This window comes from Ixodes scapularis, unplaced genomic scaffold (assembly GCF_016920785.2).
Source record: "Ixodes scapularis isolate PalLabHiFi unplaced genomic scaffold, ASM1692078v2 PGA_scaffold4__175_contigs__length_147842914, whole genome shotgun sequence".
Taxonomy (NCBI): Eukaryota; Metazoa; Arthropoda; class Arachnida; order Ixodida; family Ixodidae; genus Ixodes; species Ixodes scapularis.
This window is the reverse complement of record NW_024609879.1, coordinates 89,898,896-89,921,439: the sequence shown is the minus strand read 5'-3', so window position 1 is coordinate 89,921,439 and position 22,544 is coordinate 89,898,896. Positions and strand designations below refer to the sequence as shown.

The window sequence follows — 22,544 nt, the reverse complement described above, 5'->3', positions numbered from 1 at the left end:
GCTAAAAAGGAAAGAAAAGAAGGGGGAAAATATGCATTACATTATGACGAGGATGCCAGCTGCATCCCGTATAAATGTCCTGCCTAGCTCTTGTGACTCTGCCCGTTCGACAGAAGTGTGCTGTGCACACTGAGCGTAATTGCCAGTTGTGAATCAATGTTTCAACTACCTCGTTGCATCGATGAAATGGTCAAATTAATATCACGTTTTCCAGATTGCACCGCATCATTTGTCACTTGCGCAGTAAACTGCGTAAATTACTGGTCGATCTTCTGTTCTTGAGGCAGACAACATTGAAGAGAACCACGCTCGCAAAGGCTCAGAAACGCACAGTTACCGTGTTGCCTACTCTGCACCTCGCCGTAACCGCTGGTTGTACTAAACTCTACGATGGTGACCGCACGACTGCACGTGCCGATCTTTGCTGAATTTGAAGTTCGCCAGATTCATTCCATCACTAATTTTTTGTGGCGCAGACGAGTGACCCCCTAGCAACGACGTTCACGACGGATTGGCTGCTCGGCAACGCGAGGGAACTTAAATTTCGGATTCGGACGGCGCGTGTACACTCGAAGCGCGTTAACCCTCCACACCGCCTGCGTTCACGCCGCTTTGCGGCGGCAGTATGCGGCTACTAATTACAAAACTTTAACCCATTTAGCCCCCCCCCTCCCCCCCCCCCCCCCCCACATGCCGCATTGCGGCGTCCAGCCGGCAATTCAAGCCCCGCTGTCCCATACCATTTAGTTCAGCGAAGTTTCGTCGTCAGCATTCGTGTTTTTTAGTGCTAATCGCAAAAAAAAAAAAAAAAAAAATGTCGTAAACATCCCAGATTGCCTCGACAAAACAAAATGTTGGAGAGACCAAAAATAGAAGTAAGCCCACACCGTGAATCGAACCCGGGTCTGCTATGTACGTATGAAGCACACATCGTACCACTAAGGTATACGCTACCGCTTTGGAAACGAGCGTTGCAACATATCTCCACATACCATCCAATCCGGTGTGAACGTCGTTGCTGGGGTGTGTATCGCCTGCGCGTTAACAATATGCCACCGCGGGTCGGAGGGCGGTGCCCTTGGTATTCCTTGGGCGCGGCCGGCCAGTGTTTTCCCTGCCCAGTGGCGGCTGTTTCAGGGAGGGGGGTGGGGGGCAAAACACATGCTTTTCCCCCCCACTCTGAGAAGGGGGGGGGGGGGGCAATCAGTTTCCGGTACAATCAGCAGCCCATGGCTGCTGATTGTACCGCGAACCGGTTAGTTTCGTTTCTTTTTTCGCACAAGGAGATCAGACACTCTCGAGTGAGTCGCAGGAGTTAAATCTAGGCTCTTTGGACGCAACGCCATTCCGACTTTTGGTAGATTATTTTGCAACATTATGACACAACTCCATGAAAGAAATGTATGGCATATGTCGTTTTTGTGTTGACGATATAAACAATCTACATGCTATTTCGAAATCGCATCGTACGAAAAATCTCGGAACACGGAAATAGCCGAAAAACAAAGCGGTTAAAACCTTTGATTGTTTTTTTTTTTTTTTCTTTCTTTTATTTGGTGCGAATGAGACAAAGGGCCCACTTTGCGATGGCTTTGGAAGCCCACATCCCCTCTCCGATATCCTCTTTGTAACTACCGAACAATAAACAGCCATTCTGGCAGCTCTCAGGAGGCGCCCTACCCGAAACAACCTTTCCGCTTCGGCCATCTTTCGTTATCAATTGGGTCGGTTCGTTCGTATTGTTCGTTAACAGTTGGTTAGGTTCAAGTGTCCAATGTCTGTCCTCCTTGCTTCACCTCACTTCTCCCTCTCCCGAAACAACGTTGGAGACACGGCACCGTAGGATAAAAGCTGTGTCAGGGAGAGCTCACCCGAACATTAATAGCTTCATGGATCTGATCAAACGGGATGAGGCCTTCACGAGACATAATTAAAAATAAAACAACGCAAATACGAGAACAAAGTAAAAGATAACCGACAGGATACAGCACTGTGTCCTGTCGGTTATCTTTTACTTTGCCCATCGTATTTGCGCCATTTTGTTTTTAATTATGTCTGCATATCAATTGTAGCCGAAACTTGTACGTTAATCAACCTTGACAAGGGTACCTTCGCAGCAGCTTGCAAATGGTGGTGCCGTGCGGGCCAGGGGACAGCCGCGAACTATCAAAATCGGAGTGTCGCCTTTCTGATGGTGCGATTGTCCTGCTCGACGGCCTCAACAAAGGCGATAGCATTTTGTAGTTTATGGATTTTTCCTGTGAGCGCGAGGGTTTTGTGTTTGAACTCGTAAGAAAATGAAGCCGCCATCATATGCCCTGATAACTTCTCTGATTTCTCACTCTTCAACATATCCCGTTCACTATAAGGAAGTTTCAGAATAACGTCCGTAAGCGCTTTGGGAAACCTAAAAATAGCGTCGCGATTATAAAACCTAAGGCAGCGCTAATTTTTGTTTACTCAAAGTGCTTGAGCGCGACACTGCTAGCGCGAACAAGCGATTGCAGTTTTTCGCAGTTTGTCTCAAAGAATGAAATGACTGCCATCAGTATTATTAGTGTCTTTGAAACTGCTCATCTGGGCCACTAAGCTAAGCGGTATACAACTTGGTACCTTCTAACACCATTTCGAAGTAACATTTAAACAATCGTCTACATCGTGTTCGCGGTAACATTGTCGCGTTTCGTAGTCCCACATTTTGGGGACCATCTTGACAGAAACATTTCAAGTGGTTCAAGTAGAAATATCTTTCGTTGGAGCTTGTCTGAAAGTGATGTATAGCTTAAGAATACGTTGACAATAAAAACTAGTTCACAACATAACTAAATAGCCCGCCGGCACCTTTGCTTTAATTGCATTAACAAAATTTCGGCACCTAATTTTAATGAGAAAATGTGAGCAAACCAGGGTTAGAACGATGGAGACTTTTCGCGGAGAGTTTGAGATGTGCGGGGATTTATATACCAATGGGTTTATACGGGACTGGCGCAAACGTAAAGGTGTTTCGGGAACGGGTTGAAAAGGGACAGGTTCAAATGGGAAGGGCGATTCGGGAATTCTCCTGTATGAGCCTCGGCCGGTACACGGAAGCAGTCTTCCGGAGCTGGTCGGAGCGTTCGTCACGGTGCCCCGCTGTGTGTGCCGCCGAGTGGATTTTCTGCTAGTCGCCCCATTTTTGTGCAACTTCTGTTCTTGCTAAAATCGGTGTTAGGTGCAAAGTGCTATTCATCCGATCCTATCAACAACAGGCATCGGACGGCATAAAGCAGGTCCGACCCCATCAAGCACCCTAGGCAAACTCCTGCCGTTAACGCCCCCGGCGCCCCGTTTCCTTCGCCTTTTTGTACGCTCCTCTCTACGACATCACGTAGTCAGTAAACATGTGAGTAGTAATCCAAAACGAGTATTTTTTTTCTGAAAAGAGCCGCCGTGTTTAAATAAATTAGTAAGCTAAAAAAACTTTCAAATGGGGGCGCAGCGGCGCAACCCTTTTGATGGCTTCCTGGGCGGCATCACGGGTCGCCTATCCCCGGTCCTGGTGTAAAGTCCTGGATATCGAAAAAATACGATGCTCTTTTTTTTCTTTGGGGCTAATTTGAAAGAGCAACTATTTTCTGCGGTTGCGGTCGTCACGAACGTTTACAGTTAGGGTCGATAGGTCCTTATCAGTGCTCCATTTTCTTTTTTTTTTACTAACTGTCCCTAAGCCCAGTTTGCACGCTTAATCACGCTCGGAATGTGTCGTTAGCCTACTGTTGTCCTTATTGATTTGTGTTCCCTACACCGCGGCTTCGACTTATCATGAATAGATCTATCCTTTTCACCCATAAGAGCGTCGCCTCTTTTACTATTAGTTACACTAAACTCGGTCCTAACATTTCTCCACCAGATAACCTATCCTTGTAAGTAATTTTTTTATCAATTTCTTCATGCCCGGAGTGATTCGTGACCCACCTCTAATATCCCTGCTTCAAGTGCGCTTGAAACTGGGTTTTAAGGGCTTTCAGAACAAACTCGTGAAAGAATCAGAGAAATCGGCTCGTAATCTCCACTCTGCGCATAGCTCGACAGAATGAACTGGTTCGCCGACTTTCTAAAAGAGTTAAATCGGAGAACCTTTTGCAGCATTCCCAAGAAGGGGTATACTGTAATTTAATGCATTATACCCCATTTTTTGGCAGTACCTCTAAATACTCCAAAGTGTGTATCCGTTCAGATGAGGAGAAAATTTGTCGACACCCGGTGACCTCACTCAAATTAGTGTTATATTCAATCAGTTTATTGCAAATCTCTTATGGTCGTGCAAAACATTACTACATTATTTGGGAAAAATAGAAAATAAAAGAGAGCACAGTCAATAAAACCGGTTTTCAAAATAATGGTCATGCAACAAATCTTACAAACTAATAACTCACAAAGATGTTAAACGGTTGTCTGAGTTCATATCCTCGGCCTTTCGCTGTGGAATGAGTGATATTCCAATTGGCGCAAAAGTAACATTCGTTCACTTTTGAAAGAAACCATAACGGTTTATCGTTACGTTCGAAGGACGGTAACGAATATCAGTAGCCCGTTAAGTTTTGACAATAGGGAATTGTAGTAGACCGTTTCCGCAGCCCGCTAAGCACCCGGATAGCGCTCCGTAATCCGCCACAAGACCTTGAACTATGCAGACAAGGCTGGCGGCGCGCATGCGCAGCTGCGCCGTTTTCCTCGGGGATACCGTAGCGGAGAGGAAAAACGATCTACTACAACTCCCTAATCTAACGAGTGATTCTATTTTGTTACATGCTTTCTGTAACGGGCACACCGGTGCTTGGGTCCCACTGGTGCAGAAAGCCCAACACCCAACATCGGAGCACGGCCCCTTGAAGTTCACAGTACGGTGGGAGCTACGCGTTTGACGAGCCAGACAACCAACTCGTTTTCATCTCCTGACCACGCACTCTGCGTGGATATGGCTGGGAGCACGGACATGCTCGTGCTCGTAGGTTCTACCACTAAACCAGCTTACGCCCTTTGCACCTGCCACCAATGAAAATGTTTAGCGTTCAATATAATTTTGTAAGTAATTTTGAATGAATAAATTGCACACTATTGATTTGAAGGGCCTGGTTTCAAATAGGATCTTGCTGTTATGATCGAAAACTACTAAAAACACCCACGCTGCAATGATATGAGGCACGCGCAGCATTCTACGACGTTCCGAAGAAATGCTCAATTTGAACGCGTATGTAGGTTTCGGTTTCTTATCGAAGCACATCTCTGTGCCGGCGATCCCGCCCCCCGTGTCTAAGACGCGCAACGTATGTGCGCCGCCACTCATCGCGCGTAGAGAAGTCTACATAAAAAAGCTTCCGGACAGTCATATGAGGTCCGCCTTTTTGACATCGGTGCGAGAGTGAAGACGCACCTTCACGAGCAATCCGTGGCGGTGCACTCACGTTGCGCGCTTTAGACACGGGGGGCGAGATTGCCCACGCGGAGATGCTCTCCGATAAGAAACCGAAAGCGAGATACGTGTCCAACTTGAGCATTTGTTCAGAACTCCGTAAAATGCTTAGCGTGCCTCATGCCATTTTAACATGGGTGCATTTAGTGGTTCTCAATGATTCCGAGCAATGTTATCTTTGAAACCATTCCTTTAAAACTAATATTTAACAATTTAAGTACACGGAATTTATTAATCATCCCATTATATTCAGCTCTAACAATTTTCCTTGGACAGACCGCTACGGCATCATAATTCTCTTTTGTGCCGTGCGTACTTTTTGCAGTGGAACGTTTGCCCGTTTTTTTTTTTTCTGGAAACATCGTGTATATGTTAAAACAAATATTTTATACGTTTGGGAACAGGACTCCCCCTCCTTCAATTCTGGCGCATCAGGCAATAGTGACAACCACTGTACAGTCAGAGCAGATTAAGACATATTTAGATGGTTTATACATATGTAGTTTTTAGACACATAACTATATACACAATGGAGTCAATTATGCCTTTAGTACAACACATGTATATGATCCGTCCACTACAAGAGGAATTTCGAATATTTAAAATCCTGACGAATTCAAGTGAAACTATCATCGTTTAAGCTTAGGTCCGAGCGTGGCCGATGTTATGAGGCGAAGCGCCAATCAAACAGCGAAAGAGGCACACAGCCATGACGAGTTCTCTGCAGTTCATAGGAATCTAGGAGTAGCCGGTATTCGCCATCTCTCTCTGCGTGCTACTCCATCGGCTAGTTCTATCAAGCGCAGAGAGCAGGCCATGGCGTTGCGCTTTTTGCGCTGTTTTATTGGTCCTCCGGCTCAAAACATTGTCCGCGCTCGTACCTAAGGTGAAACGAAGTATATATGAACACCAAATGAATAGCACTGAAAGTATAAATGTCCTAAATAATCAGGACCGTCTTCGTGAATGCGCAAAAAAAACCATGCAAAAGGAAAACGTACATACGAGTATTACAAGTAGCAAGCACATTGAGTGATGTCATCAGAATTCAGATACTAAAACTGGTCAAAAAGAAAAGGACAAAGAATATTACGAAATGAGATAGGAAATTACACCGCATTTCTACATCTTCGAGTCATGTATATTCATTGCAGTCCTATGAGCAAAGCATTAGTTTCCAGCTTGGCGTGTTAAATAGTTTCGAATATAGCTTTATTTCTCATCTAAAAATTATGCTGACCCCTCCTCATTACTCGGTTGCTCTTATACTTTCTTAACATTAGCAATATTCAAGATTGCTGCTGTTGAAAGACCTTAGTTATTTTATGAGTTCGTATGTTTATGGTCATGAGGAGGCCGACTTGAAAGGAACGTAAGTGACCCTACAGACAACCCAGAGACGTCAGGTGCATCACGTGATTAATGACTCTAAATTAATAAAGAAACACAAGGCTTCAAGTATTTTCTTTTTTTCGTGTACAAAAAAGGACTCTGGTAGCTTACTCTAAGGTAAATTCACATTTTTTAGCTGTGTTTACGCGATCAGTAAGAGGAGGAAACATTTTGAACCATGCGAAACACACACTGCTCGCAAGTAAAACCCCTGCAGGTCTATCGCCAAACGATATGAACACATGTCGGCGCTCGAGTATTTCGTTTAAACACCTTTCACAACTATGATGCGCGTGAGGGTTTCGATCACTTGCGATGTATCTTTCGATGATTGCATAAACCGTTATCAGACGCAAATGCTCTACCGCAGGTCTCGCACTTGAACGGCTTCTCTCCGGTGTGAGTCCTCTCATGGTTCGCCAAACTGCCTTTCTGAGTAAATGCCCTGCTGCACGTGTTGCACTTGAACGGCTTCTCTCCGGTGTGAGTTCTAACGTGAGCCGTCAAGTTACCCTTCTTCGTGAATGTTTTCTCGCAGGCACCACAACTGAAGGGTCTCTCGCCAGTGCGAGTCCTCTCGTGGATGGTGACATCCGTTGCGGAAGGGCGTGAGTAAGGACAGAAGCGGCACGGGTGCTTCTTCGGTTGTCGGTGCTTCTGCCGCTTGTGTGGGTCCGACCAGTTGGTCTGGGGAGAGGTGTCACCTCTGCGGCTGTCGCGGTCAAAAGTATCCACCTGGTCGCCATAGCCTGCTCCGTTCCAGTCTGTTGGGATGGCAGGACAAAGCGAGAAATGTTCGCGCATTTTTAATTGTTCTGAACATGGTCCAGTATACCTACATTATGCCGGTGCGGCCTACAGTGGGTATTCATTTATTTGAGATGTTAAAAAAAATCATTCGCAAAGCTTGTAAATGTCTACAGGCGATCGTTTAAGACTCGATTCTGGCAGCCCTATGGTGCGGCAGCTGTGGTGGCTTGTGCGTTCTCCTAACCAAGTGCGGAAGGGGAGTCAAGCCGCCGCGGTCGCTGCTGCACAGTGTTGGCGGTAGCGTGTTACAAGTAACGTCGTTACCGGTAACACCTTACTTTTGTTATTAACGTGTAAAGTACTCGTTACCTTTCCAAGACAGTGACGGGTAACGTACTTACGTTAGTTATTTCAAGTAACGGATAACGTAATTACGTCACGCGTTACATCTTCCGAAAACTTGAAAACGAACACCTGTATTTTTGCCAGTTTTTATACTTCGTTTTACCTGAAGTCCAGACGCAGCTGACGCTACAGGCTGATGGGAATTATCAGAGAGAGGGGAAAGGGAACCATCATGTTGTTCTTTGTGTTCCTGTACGGGTTTAATCTTCGCTGAACCAACCGTAAACATTCATGTCCCAGTGACTTGTGATTTTGACGCTGCTTGATTTGTCCCATTAGTTCGTAGCGTCGGCTGCGTCTAGATTTAAGCTGAAACATAGTATGTGACCCAAGTAATTAATTATTGCACTCATTCTACATACTTTCTAAAATTTGCCTCTTTTTCTCACGCAAAAATTTCCACTTTAGGAAATCTCCAACGCCCGCGCCCGTCATCCCGGTGTCGAAAAACGCTGTCACAAAAAAACAACAACGAAAAAAAAACGCTGTTACCGTCAATTTTTAAATACGAAGTAACGCAAAAGTAACGTGGGCTACTTTCTGTCGGTAACGGTATCGAGTACCTTTATTTCACAAGTAATGAATGACGTATCTTTCCTTTTTTTACGGTAACGCCTACAACACTGCGGCTGCATAACGCTGCCAGTAGGGAGCGCTGGGTGATAGCATGTTGACATTCATAATGATCCTGACTGTGTATTAAGTAACGCTGGAAGGGTCGTTCACACACCCACATATTATTAGGTTACACAAAATAGCATTCAATAGGCTCGTAAAATACTCGTTTTGCACCTTAGAAACTGAAAAGTTTGCTAAGGCCCACAGCGATTTTTTACGAGCAATCTGAAACTGCGAAAAACGGTGTTTTAACTCGGCACTCGAATGCACATTTGCCAATCTAAAGCTAAAGCTAGGTGACACAAATAATGTTGAGAGAAAATTCTCAAGCATTTGAAACAGCCAAACCTTTTTGGAGTATTTTATGCGTCAAACAGAATTTATAGCATTTGTGAGAGCTACTCAATCAACCGGAACTAAAGGAAAAAATACAATTTTGTGGTATAAGTAAGCAACTCAGCATGGTACATTTCTCTGATATCAAAAAATATGTATCAATTGCAACTTCGAGTGCTCGGACTGAATGTTCCTTCAGTTGAGCCCAACTTGTTTGCTTACTTTCACCATAGTTGTAGAACTCGGACTTTGGAATGTAACCCCTTTATCCCACGGGAGGAAAACTTTGTGTACCACTTCAGACTCCTGACATTTTCTACCTTCTGGAAAACCTGGCCTACAAAACGTTTTTCAATTATTGTGGAACCAACCGTTCATGAATATGTCAGGATGTGCTAAGAAGGTGCGAGGCTGGGTGAGTGTTTTCCCGTGTGCGTCTTCGCATACCTGGTGTTGTTAGTTCTCTGGGTACCATAAGATTGGCTGCAGAAGTCGCACCGCCGTCCGTCCTCCCCTCCTGGTCCATCTTCAATGGTTGCCTCTGCAATTCGGTTCTTTGGAAGGAGAGCTCCGCCCCCTTGTCCTCGCAGTCCGTTCTCTGCCATTCGGAGTCGAATGCTGCGTCGGCAAGTTCTGTTAGGAGTGAAGATCAAATTTTCTTTAGTTCCTTTTTTTATACTATACCAATTCAGAAGCCCAATCAGAACGAACTTAAGGAACAAGCAAACATAGACACATCTTGCTGATGAAGTAAAGAAATTCAGGGGTTTACATTCCTATTGCGGTGTAATTCAATAAATAAAATAACGACATCACGAAAAAGCACGGGCATCAAACTGAATATTGAAATTCCCGAAAAACATTATTGCAAAAATTGCACGTGAATCATACATAAAAAAAGTGAAAGCCGTTTACAACTCCCTGTAATGCCGAATTGGAGCACAGCTCTTGAGGAGGAGGAGGGGAAGGTACTGAGGGGAGAGTATGCCCCTCCTCCTCCTTCTCCTCCTCCTCCCCTCATTCTTTAATATGCTCCGGGGGGGTCACCTGACCACGGGGCAGACTTGTACGTAACGGGTTACAAGTAATTGATTACTTGTAATCAATTACAGTTAAGTGTAATTTTGTAACGCTTCAATTACATTTAACGCTCGGAGTATTTCAATTACTTTTTTTCTGTAATCAATTACAAAATCAATTACACAATTACCAATTACATTTTTCATCCCACAATTCTTTTTTTCTCACAAAAATCAGTATAGTCACTCAGCCATGGAGCGAAAATGATTGACATTTTTTTAACATCTAAAAAAAATAAAACTTGGATTAGTCGGCAAATCCTTTTTTCTTTTACGCCACGCTCTTCTACAAGCGCGCCACCAGCCTTGGCTGGGGAGTTCCGGATCTCGTCGCAGATTGCTGATAAAGTCGACGGGAAGCGGGAACTCGCTATTGACTTTTTAGTGGGCTTTGTTCCTTAGGTCGACGCGTCAGCTACACGACAAGGTCCGGGTCTGAAAACAAAAAAGGGAACAATAACCAAACAAAATTGTGTACGCGATATTTTACTGTGTATTTGTGTATTTCTGTCATCGCAATAAGAAGTAACGTGAAAGTAACTTGAAAAGTAATCAATTACTTTGCAGTAATTGTTCAATTACTTCTGGGAGGCAGTAATCAGTAACGGTAATCGGTTACTTTTTTTACTGTAGTAATTGTAATTGTAATCAGTTACTTTTTTTCAGTAACGTGTACAAGTCTGCCTCGGGGGGAGGGGGTCACGTGACCTGGGGGAGGGGGGGGGGGGGTGTCGCATGACCTTGGGGTGACCTTGGGGGTCACGTGACCTTGTGGTGACTTTCGTTACGCCGACGGCGACGCCGCTCAAGCCGGAAACGGGCGCCTAAGAGCTGCATTCTCAAACGATCCTTATCTATTAAATATGTACTTCAAAGGTTTCACTTCACCTTAAACATGCGGTAAAGGATTACGCCGATACAGTCTCACACAAATTGACAAAGACACAGGTAAATAAAACCAAGGAGCGTGGTTTAGATACGTCACTCCTGCTCTGTAGTGCTGAAAAAAAGGCAGGCATGCCACAGAACCAACAACAGTACGGTATATCACCGCCAAAGATTTTGGGAATTACACGTCAAATAAATGGGCACGGTGCGTCGGCAAGGAAGGTAGGGAAGCGAATAAAAATGTCGCATGTAGTTGGCTGAGCTGTGGCCATTCCTAATTTTATCCGGCTAGTTGGTTCCGGTTTTCTGGGGGAAAATGTAGCCCTCAAGTTGAGCTGGCTGGTGGCTGACCCTCCTTCCTAGGCAGCGAAGGGTTGCTCGCATTTGCATTAAGAGCATTTCCGGTCAGCTCGGCCTGCAAAGTGTAGATTAATGAGTATTAATAAACAGTCGCCAACACAAAGTTACTTTACCTGCCCTCATATATCGTCATATGCGATGAGCAAAGGCTATAACTGAAGGATGCCAGTGCTTGGAATTGGTCTAGTGGGCTATTCATTAGTTCATTAAACTGCGCAGTAAATGATTACGAATTACGACGCAGAAACGAGAAAAAAAGAAGGCAACAAATGGGAAAACGCGCATTTGCAGTTCAGTTTAATCAAGTAAAAAACTGAAGGCCAGTTTCGAGATTAAACAGGGCATGGATAATTACACCACTTGTCAGTAGGAGGGTACCTGCGAGACATTTCAATACGAAGGACGCGAACAAAATAAGTACTATGGGACTACACCATTTCCAAGGGTGAATGTTTTGGCCAAACAGCACTGACAATTTCTATTTCCACGAGAGATGTTTCATTATATATGCAGCGTCAAACCACTAGCGAGGAGGAAAATGCTTGCCGGTTCCGTCTGTGAAGCATCCACACGACTAATGCCACCATTTATAAAATGATATGCAGTGTAGATCAATCAGTCAGCCTCGCATTTTGCCAAACACTAACATAAGCGGGACCCACTTAGGAAGAACGAGTTTTAGCTGAGATACTCAATAGGTTCACGTTCACGAGTTCCCCATTGAAGCGCATCATAAGTATAAATTGATCACCATTCAACACCAGTACAAAGTTTCCAGTCCTCATTGCGCAAATGTTTGTTTTCTCCTTTTTATCTCTTCCAACTCAAGACAAGCTTGAGTGGCCTTCTCCTCTTGACCCTAAGAGAAGGTGAAGCGCTTCTTCCGAAAATAGAGATAGAGGTTGATTTCTGCGTTGTTTGATCCCGTAATTCTGAAGATATCGCTTGTTTTCCCCGAAGATGTAACTAAACGCGAGAACACACGAAAGACCTCCGACCAGTCTTTACGTCATAAAAGGATCTTTCGGCCGACAAGCGCGTGTCGCTCGTGAGCAGTCGCAGGCTTGCCACACCCCCGCACTGGCAGCAATCACGGCGTCTTTTTTTATTTTTAAAAATAGCAAGAGTTGCGTGCGTAACTTCGATAGGCACTGAAGATACGCGAGAGCGGAGATTCCGGAAACTCCTGCTATGATGGCACGCTCCGGGAAGGAGGGGCTTCAGCAGTACTTTGAAAAGAGATTATCTGCTGCCTTTGTGCATGAAATTGGAAAATAATTTCAACATTGGGCTTCCTGAAGGGCAAGTGTGTTTCCTCAATTACAAAACCGCTTCAGCTTCCCTTTGAAGACGTCTTATCTTCAAGACAGACTTGTACGTAGTTCAACTACTCTACTCAAGTTAGTGTAGTTTAACTACTTTTCAGTGTAGTTTAGTAACTGTCAATTACATTTTTATTTCGGTAATTAGTAGTTTACTTTAATTACTTTTTTGAGTAACTTCTACACAAGTTACAAATTAGTTTCGAATTCTAGTGGTTGTTTTACCTATCAAAAACATTCCTGCACAATAGAGATAAGATGTTGGAAGATCAGCTGATATTTGCAAAGAGGGGGAGGCATGTAGCGTAGGAAGGGAGGGGGGCAGAAAATGGTCTGGAGAGATCGAAGCCCCCCAAAATTTTCACAAGCCCCCTCTCCCCCCCCCCTCCCCCCGCACACACACACAATGCAACAACACTGCTACGAGGCGCGGGGAACGAACAGACCCAATGCAAGAGAGGCCGAGTAAAGGCGGGATTACCGCCGAAGACTTGCGTTTCTCTGTGTCCCGAAGCTCAAGGAGACTTGACCCATTTGAAGTAACGGCTGGTCTCCACTTGTCCCAAACGTAGGAACTCTCGCCCACTACAGGAGGGGCACACACTGCTTCCTCACTCAAAGGAGGCAACAAAATGCAGCACCTGCTCGAAACTCATCTGGTGCTCCCGTAGTTTGTGCTGTACTCAAAGAATCGCGTGTACCTGTAGTAATTTTCCCATCGTTTTTATATAAAAAATAATAAACAAGCAGTGTTGGGAAGTACTCTATGTAGATGGTACTTAAGGCACTACTGTTTAGAAAAACTTGTACTTTAAGTAAATTCTTTGAGCATTTTCTTGTATTTTCCGAGAAAAACTCCCGACTTCAATATACATTCCCCGAATAAGAAAACAAAAAATGGCGGTATCGTCGTGTGAAAACGCGTTCTTTCGAGACGTCATCTGGTCATTTCTCTGAGTGAACTAATGGCGGCTGTAAGACCGATGGAAATAAGTGCCTTATAAGTTGATTGTGTCAAAAAGCTCGTCAGCGAGAGTAAAACAACTACTCTGTGGCGACTTGACCTTATACAATATTTGCTGCCCTTTCCGTAAAAAAACCGATGCACCTCCGATTACACCCCTGGAGCAATGCATACCAGTTCAAAAAACACTGTATAGGGAGTGAGAGAGCATCATGAAAGATTGTGTTAAAAGTGCTTATACTTTACCTTAAAGTGTATTGTATTTATATATGTTGCTTCAAGTAGATTGCACATGATGTACTTACTACTTTACTTGAAGTACATAACAGGCCATCATTTACTTTGTACTTTACTTCAAGTACTTTTTAGATGTACTTTACGCAACACTGTAAACACGCAAGCGCTGTCTAAAAAGCCAAGCTCAGACAGTGCTGAACCTTAAAGCGGGGCGCTCAAAATTTTCTTCAGCGTGGCAGAAGATTCCCTCTCGTTTCTTTTTTTCCTCCTCCCCTTCCCTCCTCCATTTTTCTCCTCGCTTTTTACGGCCTTCTCGCACGAGTGCTAATGGGCATACCGGCCCCCCGACAAAATCTTTGTAACCCGTCAAGGTTCTCTGCTTCAATCCCAAACATCACGGATTAGTTCGGCAGGCTGGAATGAGCTCGGAAGGGTTCGGGCTAACTCGCTTTTCTCCTTTTTTTTTTTTTTCTTTTTTTTTTTTTACTCTTTTGCAGCGCCTTTAAAACATACTCAGATAGTCAACACCAACTAGCCCAAGAACAAGTTCTTTTACATTCAGATACTTCCGCATGCTGCCACATACGCTAAAACACTGCATACTTATCTCGAGTAAACGGAACTTGAACATCACAGCAGAAATAAAAAAGATGGGTATTTTTATCTAAACTTTGAGCTCTACCCAGAGAGTTGAAAATTGGTCGTCGTAACAACGGCGCACTGAAGAGTGATTTTATCACTATTGTGTTTTTGTTTGTTTTTTGTACACACCAATAATGAAGAGTAATTACAAGTCAAAGGTATTGCAGTCAGAGGGACGCAGTCTGACCATTTCTGGGGCATAATAGGTTCGTACCACAGTTTTTTTCTAGAGTGACGGCCGCTTAGTTGAAGCTACTAAGAAGAGTAAAAACAAACTTCCATAAAAAGGGAAACGGTTTATGGTATATTTCATCTATCTTCAGCTTTTCAAAAAAATTTCTTCGTGGCGAAACGTGCATTTAGTTTCTGTCAACAAATGTAACTGAAAACTCGACAGCCGACAAATATCTTGCCTATCAGCAAAGAGAACGGGAAACACGGAGATAGAACCGCAAAATCACAATTTTTTTCGCGTAAAGTAGTGCAACTAGCAATAGTAGCATATTATGCCATTCATTAAAAGACAGCAAATATTACGAAGTTTTCATTCTCTTTTGTTCCCATTTGTTCGCTGATTAAGAAACGGAATGCGCAGATAGCCTCTGCAGCCCTTGCATCATAATTGTTCGGGGCTCTGTCAGGGTGGGCGAAGGCCAGCGACCATCTCCAAAAAAAAAACCCAGGTGTTCGGAAGGTGTACTACCGCAAGTTTTGGGGCTGCTTGGCTAATTTAGGCGTCTGGCGTTGCCCGGCCTACTTAGAAAAGAAGCGGAACAGCGGCCATCTCAACGTTGTCACCAAGCGGGAAATCCTGCCGAAATGTGTCCTTGAACACGTGCGAGATCTTTACCCGAACCCCAGACGGGATTTGCCACAATTCATCTATAAAAAAAAAAAAAAAAACTATAAAAAGTGGTAGGTTTAAAAGATTTTGCAATTTTTGAATATAGTCATGCGGACTAACTGTCCACAAGTACAGAAATAAATGCAGTACAAAATGCAGAGCTCTATTGTGGTCTTTATGTCCATACTTGTCTTTCGCGCTGTACGCGAATTAAAATAAATTCTGCAATATCTGTAGATTATGCCTGGTTATGTTGTCTCTAAAAGAAAAGTAATCAAGCAAGTTCGGTATCGTGCCACCCAATGGGTGCAAATACACTTTTATGTGGAATTCAACGTCAAAACAGTACTTCCGCGGGAAATAATGCATCCGTCATTCTTCGTCTCCCTGAAGCTATGAACTACCGATCTCGGCTAAAGGACTTTTGGGTCCACAAAATATCACGCTCAGTAGAAAAGTCGCCTTTTGTACTAAGGTACTGGAAATTATTTATTTTTCAAACAGGTCGGGTTGTGATGCGTGTTTGAGTGTAGGACCGTTGACTGGGCACTGGTTTGCGCCAAAAGGGCAGTGCTTCCTTTCATGCTGCCTGCGACGAGAGTTGAAACTTGAATATAGTAGAAATAAAATCAACTGGCACTCTTAGAATTATTTTAAACTTGCGCTTTCTTCAGGTATTAAGATTTTGATCGCTACTTTTATTCATTGTCGTCTTCGATGAGGGAACAACATGCCGAGGAGGCCGCGCTGTCCGTGCACGCGGCTTGACAGATAAGGTCGGGAATGCTTTTCACGAACCTTTAAAAACCAAGCATAAAAATTAAAGACGCTTACAAATCTCTGTGACGCGAAATTAGAGCGCAGTCACTTTACGCCAATGAAACCAACTTTATGAATGAAACCCAATGAAACCAACGCCCTCTCTCTCACGCCATGCCGGCTGTTTGTTTTTTTCTTTTTTTTTTCCTTTTTTTTTGGCACGTATGTGCGGGCTGGGCTTGAACGCTTTTTGGACCGTCATCTGGGCCATTCAGGGGTTGGCATTATGAATGTCAATTTCCACAAACCGTTGACAGAATCTAGCGAATTTGGTCATTGCCGGGCATTTTTTTTTTTTTTTTTGAGTCAACTCCAAAAATGCGCAAGTGAGCAGTGAAGTTGTGTTCTGATATAGTGTGTGCTGGCATGCGATTTTCGTTTGGGTACGTCACCACTGGCAACGAAAGCCAGATCTGTACTGACAGTCACGTGACATGACTTTGCGCTCCGATCTGCCGAAAGCGCTAAGGCGCTGGAAGTTGGTGTTATGGACGAACTGCAATGTTGATGCCAATTTTCGGGTTGTGCGCAGGTGAGCATGGGTTACAAAATACGAAGAGGAATTGACGAACCTTAAAACAATCTCGGGTGGTCGCGGAGCAGTATGGATGCTCCTAGGAAAGGATGCAGGCCTGAAATCACCTGGATAGGGGATAGTGTAGCGGCGCCCCTGGGGCGCGTGCCAGGGCCCAGGACCCACGGAAGACGACAACGCGCGTGCAAAATGCAAGAATGGTACAATTCGATCCGTTCTAGACGCCATGGGCTTCGCAAATGAAACCTGTAACAATATTTTAAACAAACCAAAATTATAACAAGCACATATAAAAGGAATGATATTCCCAACATGCTTTCATATTATTTTTTTTCTTCCGTGTACATTGAGTTTTGTAAATGCCCTCTTTAGCGTCATCGATGTGCAATTAATACCATTTTGAAATACGCAAATTAATGTATAAATAATTAAACTTCTCAACCTCTCAAAAATTAAGTTTTGTTTGCGGCTCTTAAGCACTGTCACCTTGACCACAGTGATTCTGCGGCTGGAGATTGAGCTGGAAAATCTAAAAACGTCGAACAAAACGTGAGTGGTCGACGTTGCCAGCACGTCTTGTATAACGTTTACGACATTTAGGTGTGAACGCGACGTCGCAGAAACGTCACTGACGGGGCGATAATGTAACGTCACCCTGGACTTCATTTTAACTTTGAAGACACGTGAGTGTTCGAATTTGCTAAAACGTCTTGTCTTGACGTCGTGGCGACGCTGACGACGTTAAAGTTGAAGGGTGACGTCGCCAGCACGTTACGGACAGGACGATAATGGGACGTCATTTATGAACTTCAGTTCAACGTCAAAGAAACGTGAGCGTTGGACGTTGTGAGAACGTCGTGCATCGACGTCATGGGAACGTTGACGACGTTTGAGTTGAAATACAACGTCGTCACAACGTCACTGATTGGACTCTAATGGAACGTTATATAAGGACGTCACCTCAACATCGAAAAGACGTGATCGAAGTCATGCGGGACGTCAAGGACGTCCGGGACTTTTTCTTGACGTTTCCACGACGTTTCGTGCTGCTGGGAAGTGATAATTACATTGTTTTTTTTTTTGTCATGCGAGATCATAACAATTTATTATTGACAATCGGAGCTATGCGATTATACGCGGAGGAGGCGCATTTGAAAATATTCAAAATTGTTCTGAATACACAAAAAACTTCAAACGTCTTGCTGTTTGGGTCCTTTTCTACACGCAGGACCAATAATAAAACCAAAACTTTATAGAGGAGACTATCTCTATCAACTCAAGGCGCAAACACGATGTGAAGCGTGTCTGCGTACGTTGGAAAAGAGATACCGGCGAGTAAACCATAGCGCCAAATGCCCATGCATCAAAATTTCCGTGCAGTGAAATATCCGCGCACCGAAAAGTCCCACACCGAAAAGTCTTTGCAGCAAAAAGTCCGTACACTGAAATGTCTGTGCACCAAAAAGTCCGCACCGAAATGCACTACAGCAAAACGCTCTACACCGAAAAGTGCTAGACCCACTACGGATGGGATCCTTCGTCACCTGTGCCGGTTTACGAACCCTAATAATTCAGAACAACTGGTCTATGGAGCGTCATCCCTGATATACCGAAAACGCCGCTCGTACTTTCCGTTGTCGCCATGAATCCGCTTAAACAACGAAAGATGCCAAATCAGATATTTATAATAAAATTGATACTTCAATGACTATTTCTCTGAGCAGAACAAGGCATTTGTGCTCTCACAACAGCAAAGAATCGTCTTCCAAACCAATGCTAAAAAAGAGCCAATGCAACTCGTTGGGAAAAGCAAGTGCCAAGCTCGCTCAAGACAGCTCCTCGGTGGGTTCAGCTCCTTGTCGCAGGTGTGCCGGCTGGCTTCTGGATAATCTTTTCAAATCCTCGAAGCTTTCATTTCCTCCACAACAAACTTGTCAAAAAAAAAAAAAAAAAAAGTAGGAAAATGGCGAGGAGGAAACGAGAGGCGATTTCCTCCTTTCACAGTGGCGAGAAGGAAAGTGAGGGTCGGGTTCCTTCTCTCTGCTTGCGGGCCGGCCTTTAAAGTAGAATTGATACATTCGCAGTACATCATTGGCCAAACAACTAGAAAGTGCAAAACAATTAGGCACGCAGAAACAGAACCAGCATATGGGGAGGAGGACAGACCGTTACGCCCCAAGCGGTTAACTTATCAACTACACGGATGGGGACAACAAACACAATGACGCAGCGCTCGGCCGGCATAACCGAACGCGGCGTCAGCGTTCGACTGGAGTTCGTGTTCTCTGGCGAGGGGGAGGAGGGGCTCTTTTGTTTCCACGACGGCCTGCATGAACAATGCAGCATGCACGATCCCAGCTTAGCACAAAAGCCGAGTGGGTCAAGCTCGCATTCTCAGAAGATAGATCCGGCACTTAACGTCCCTTCGTCGATTGTTAGTATTTTTTACATTAAACTGTGCCCTGCGCTCTATTGTAGAAGATGACATGGCCATGCCCATAAGGCCTGTTGGCATGTGTACAGGCCTTGTGTTGAGTAAACACCGAGCGTGGGGAAAACAAACGGGTCAGAGCGCCCCCTATAGTTCGATCTCCTGCCCAATCAAAAGCATTTCTGTGAAAAAGAACGAGCCGATTCATATTTGGCTACCACAATTCCGCTAACGGATCAAAACCTCTGAACTTTCTTTTTACCGTAAAAAAAAACATAGAAAAGTAACTTAAAAAGTAATTCGCTACTTTTTACGGTAATTAGTAATTTTCTCAATTACTTTCTATTTGAGTAATTTCTACTCTACTCAAATTACTTTTGACGTCAATACTCAGTAACTTAACTTAATTACTTTTCTTGAATAACTTGTACATGTCTGGCTGTGCACACTGAGCGTAATTGCCAGTTGTCAGTCAATGTTTCAACCACCTCGTTGCATCGATGAAAAGGTCAAATTAAAATCACGTTTTATAGAATGTACCGCATCATTTGTCACTTGCGCAGTGGACTGCGTAAATTACTGGTCGATCTTCTGTTCTTGAGGCAGACAACCTTGAAGAGAACCACGCTCGCAAAGGCTCAGAAACGCACAGTTACCGCGTTGCTGCACCTCGCCGTAACCGCTGGTTGTACTAAACTGTACGGTGGTGACCGCACGACTGCTCGGCGTCCAATTGCAATCATAATTCGAGCAAATGGCTGCGCACGCGTTCGGCAAATGGCTGCGCACGTTCGCGCGCGTGCGCAGCCATTTGCCAAATTTTCGCAAAATCTTTGCCGATCGTTCCTTTAAAATTTCGACACGTGCCGATCTTTGCCGAACTTGAAGTTCGCCAGATTCATTCCATCACTAATTTTTTGTGGCGCAGACGAGTGACCCCCTAGCAACGACGTTCACGACGGATTGGCTGCTCGGCAACTTAAATTTCGGATTCGGACGGCGCGTGTACACTCGAAGCGCGTTAACCCGCCACCCGCCTGCGTTCCGGCAATATGCGGCTACTAAATACAAAACTATTAACCCATTTAACCCCCCCCCCCCCCCCCCCCCCCCCCGCCCCGTACATGTCGCTTTGCGGCGTCCAGCCAGCAACCCAAGCTCCGCTGTCCCCTATGAACCTCCGTAAATACACCAACTTATGTACAAACAAACCGGAGCGCCCCTAGCGGACGCCACGGGCGCCACGCATACGCGATGGGGGTGTGGGCAAGAAGCTCGCCGTCGCCCATTAACAAACCATTGGGATGCGATGTTGTCGGCGTCGGTGTGAGTCCCCCTGCCCTTTTTCACGTTCGGATTGTTGATTCTACGTCTTCCTGGCGATGTCTGACTACTTGAGTGGCATCAGCGGAATTACCGAGGCTCGTCACACCGTAAAACTTCGCGTGAATAATGTGACATGTGGCGATTCATTCGGCGTGGACGCCGCAGTATGTACGCTAAAGCCTGATTCGCATGATGCGATTTCGCTCGCAATTTTCAGTCGCGACGCCGCTCGGGCTGCAAAAGCGTGAACCGTAGCTGAGACGGTCGACATCGATACTGAAAATCGCAGGCAGAATCGGACCAAGTGAATTAGGGATAACAAGTCGGTGATGGTCACTGGTAACAATGATCAACATCTCCTTGTATCTACTGTTTACATTGAGCCTGCTTACTAACCTTCAAATTTAGGTCTTTTGAGGCCTGCACTTACATCTTATCGCAAGTACCGGGCCGACGTTTGGTCTACAGGCCGGCGTCGTCTAAGAGAGCAGGCGACAAGCAGAAACGTTTGAAAGAGCAGACGACAGTTCGAACGATCAGGCGGCCGTTTGAACTTGAAGACGCACTGAACGTAGTCCGCAGGTGGTCCGCACAACTTGGCGGTTTTCTGGCGTTCATGTAGGAGCAAAACAAATAAATCTGATGACCACAAGTATCCGTGATTTCAACCCAAATTGCTCACTGCCCGAGCAATCGTCGTCCGACGGCGTCTGCTTTTCACTTTTTGCTGCACATATCCAGGTTGTCTGACGAATCGAGCTCGTGAAAACTGATATTCAAACCTTTCTTGACACTTTTGGTACGGGCCCAGTCGCGGCGTTTTGACGAGAAGGCAGGTTTTTGTCTGGTTCCTATCGAAACAACGCAGGAATACACATCTGGCATGGGGACTTCTGCCCACAGCCCCAGACCGGAAGTGCGACCGACGCGCCACCACCACGCCGTGACGTCACAGAGATGAGTTGGTGTATAGAGTCCCATACCATTTAGTTCAGCGAAGTTTCGTCGTCAACATTCGTGTTCTTTAGTGTTAATCCCCCCCCCCCCAAAAAAAAAAAAAAATGTAAATATCCCAAAATGCCTCGACAAAACAAAATGTTGAATAGAACAAAAATAGAAGAAGTAAGCCCACACCATGAATCGAACTCGGGTCCGCTATGTATGAAGCACACATCGTACCACTAAGGTATACGCTACCGATTTGGAAACGAGGGTTGCAACCGCTGCCTATAATGGCGGCGGCAGCGCATATCTCCACGAACCATCCAATTCGGTGTGAACGTCGTTGCTGGGGTGTGTATCGCCTGCGCGTTAACAATATGCCACCGCGGGTCGGAGGGCGGTGCCCTTGGTATTCCTTGGGCGCGGCCGGTCAGTGTTTGCCCTGCCCAGTGGCGGCTGTTTCAGGGAGGGGGGGGGGGGGGGGCAAATCACATGCTTTGCCCCCCCACTCTGAGAAGTGGGAGGGGGTCAAGCCGTCCCCCCCCCCCCCCCCCCCACGGTTTGTACGCCAATGGCTGCTGATTGTACCGCGAACCGGTTAGTTTCGTTTTTTTTTTTTCGCACAAGGAGATCAGACGCTCTTTCGAGTGCGTCGCGGGAGTGAAATCTAGGCTCTTTGGACGCGACGCCATTCCGACTTTTGGTAGATTATTTCGCAACATTATGACAGAACTCCATGAAAGAAATGTATGGCATATTTCGTTTTTGTATTGACGATATAAACAATCTACATGCTATTTGGAAATCGCATCGTACAAAAAATCTCGGAACACGGAAATAGCCGAAAAACAAAACGGTAAAAACGTTTTTTTTTTTTTTTTTTTCTTTTTTTATCTGTTGCGAATGGGACAAAGGGCCCACTTTGCGATGACTTTGGAAGCCCACATCCCCTCTCCGATATCCTCTTTTTAACTACCGAACAATAAACAGCCATTCTCGCAGTTCTCAGGAGGCGCCCTACCCGAAACAACCTTCCCGCTTCTGCCATCATTCGTTATCAATTGGGTCGGTTCGTTTGTATTGTTCGTTAACAGTTGGTTAGGTTCAAGTGTCCAATGTCTGTCCTCCTTGCTTCACCTCACTTCTCCCTCTCCCGAAACAACCTTGGAGACATGGCACCGTAAGATAAAAGCTGTGTCAGG

At 45.1% G+C, this 22,544-nt stretch overlaps 1 protein-coding gene across 1 annotated transcript; it reads right to left on the bottom strand.

The window, feature by feature from the left end:
• Positions 1–7,010: 7,010 nt before the first annotated feature.
• LOC120836420 (putative zinc finger protein 702) lies at positions 7,011–9,677 on the bottom strand. The gene is made up of 2 exons (XM_040205299.2): positions 9,401–9,677; positions 7,011–7,608 (listed from the first exon to the last, which is right to left on the bottom strand). The coding sequence occupies exons 1-2, from the start codon at positions 9,477–9,479 to the stop codon at positions 7,151–7,153; spliced, it is 537 nt and encodes a 178-aa protein (XP_040061233.2). The 5' UTR covers positions 9,480–9,677; the 3' UTR covers positions 7,011–7,150.
• Positions 9,678–22,544: the final 12,867 nt, after the last annotated feature.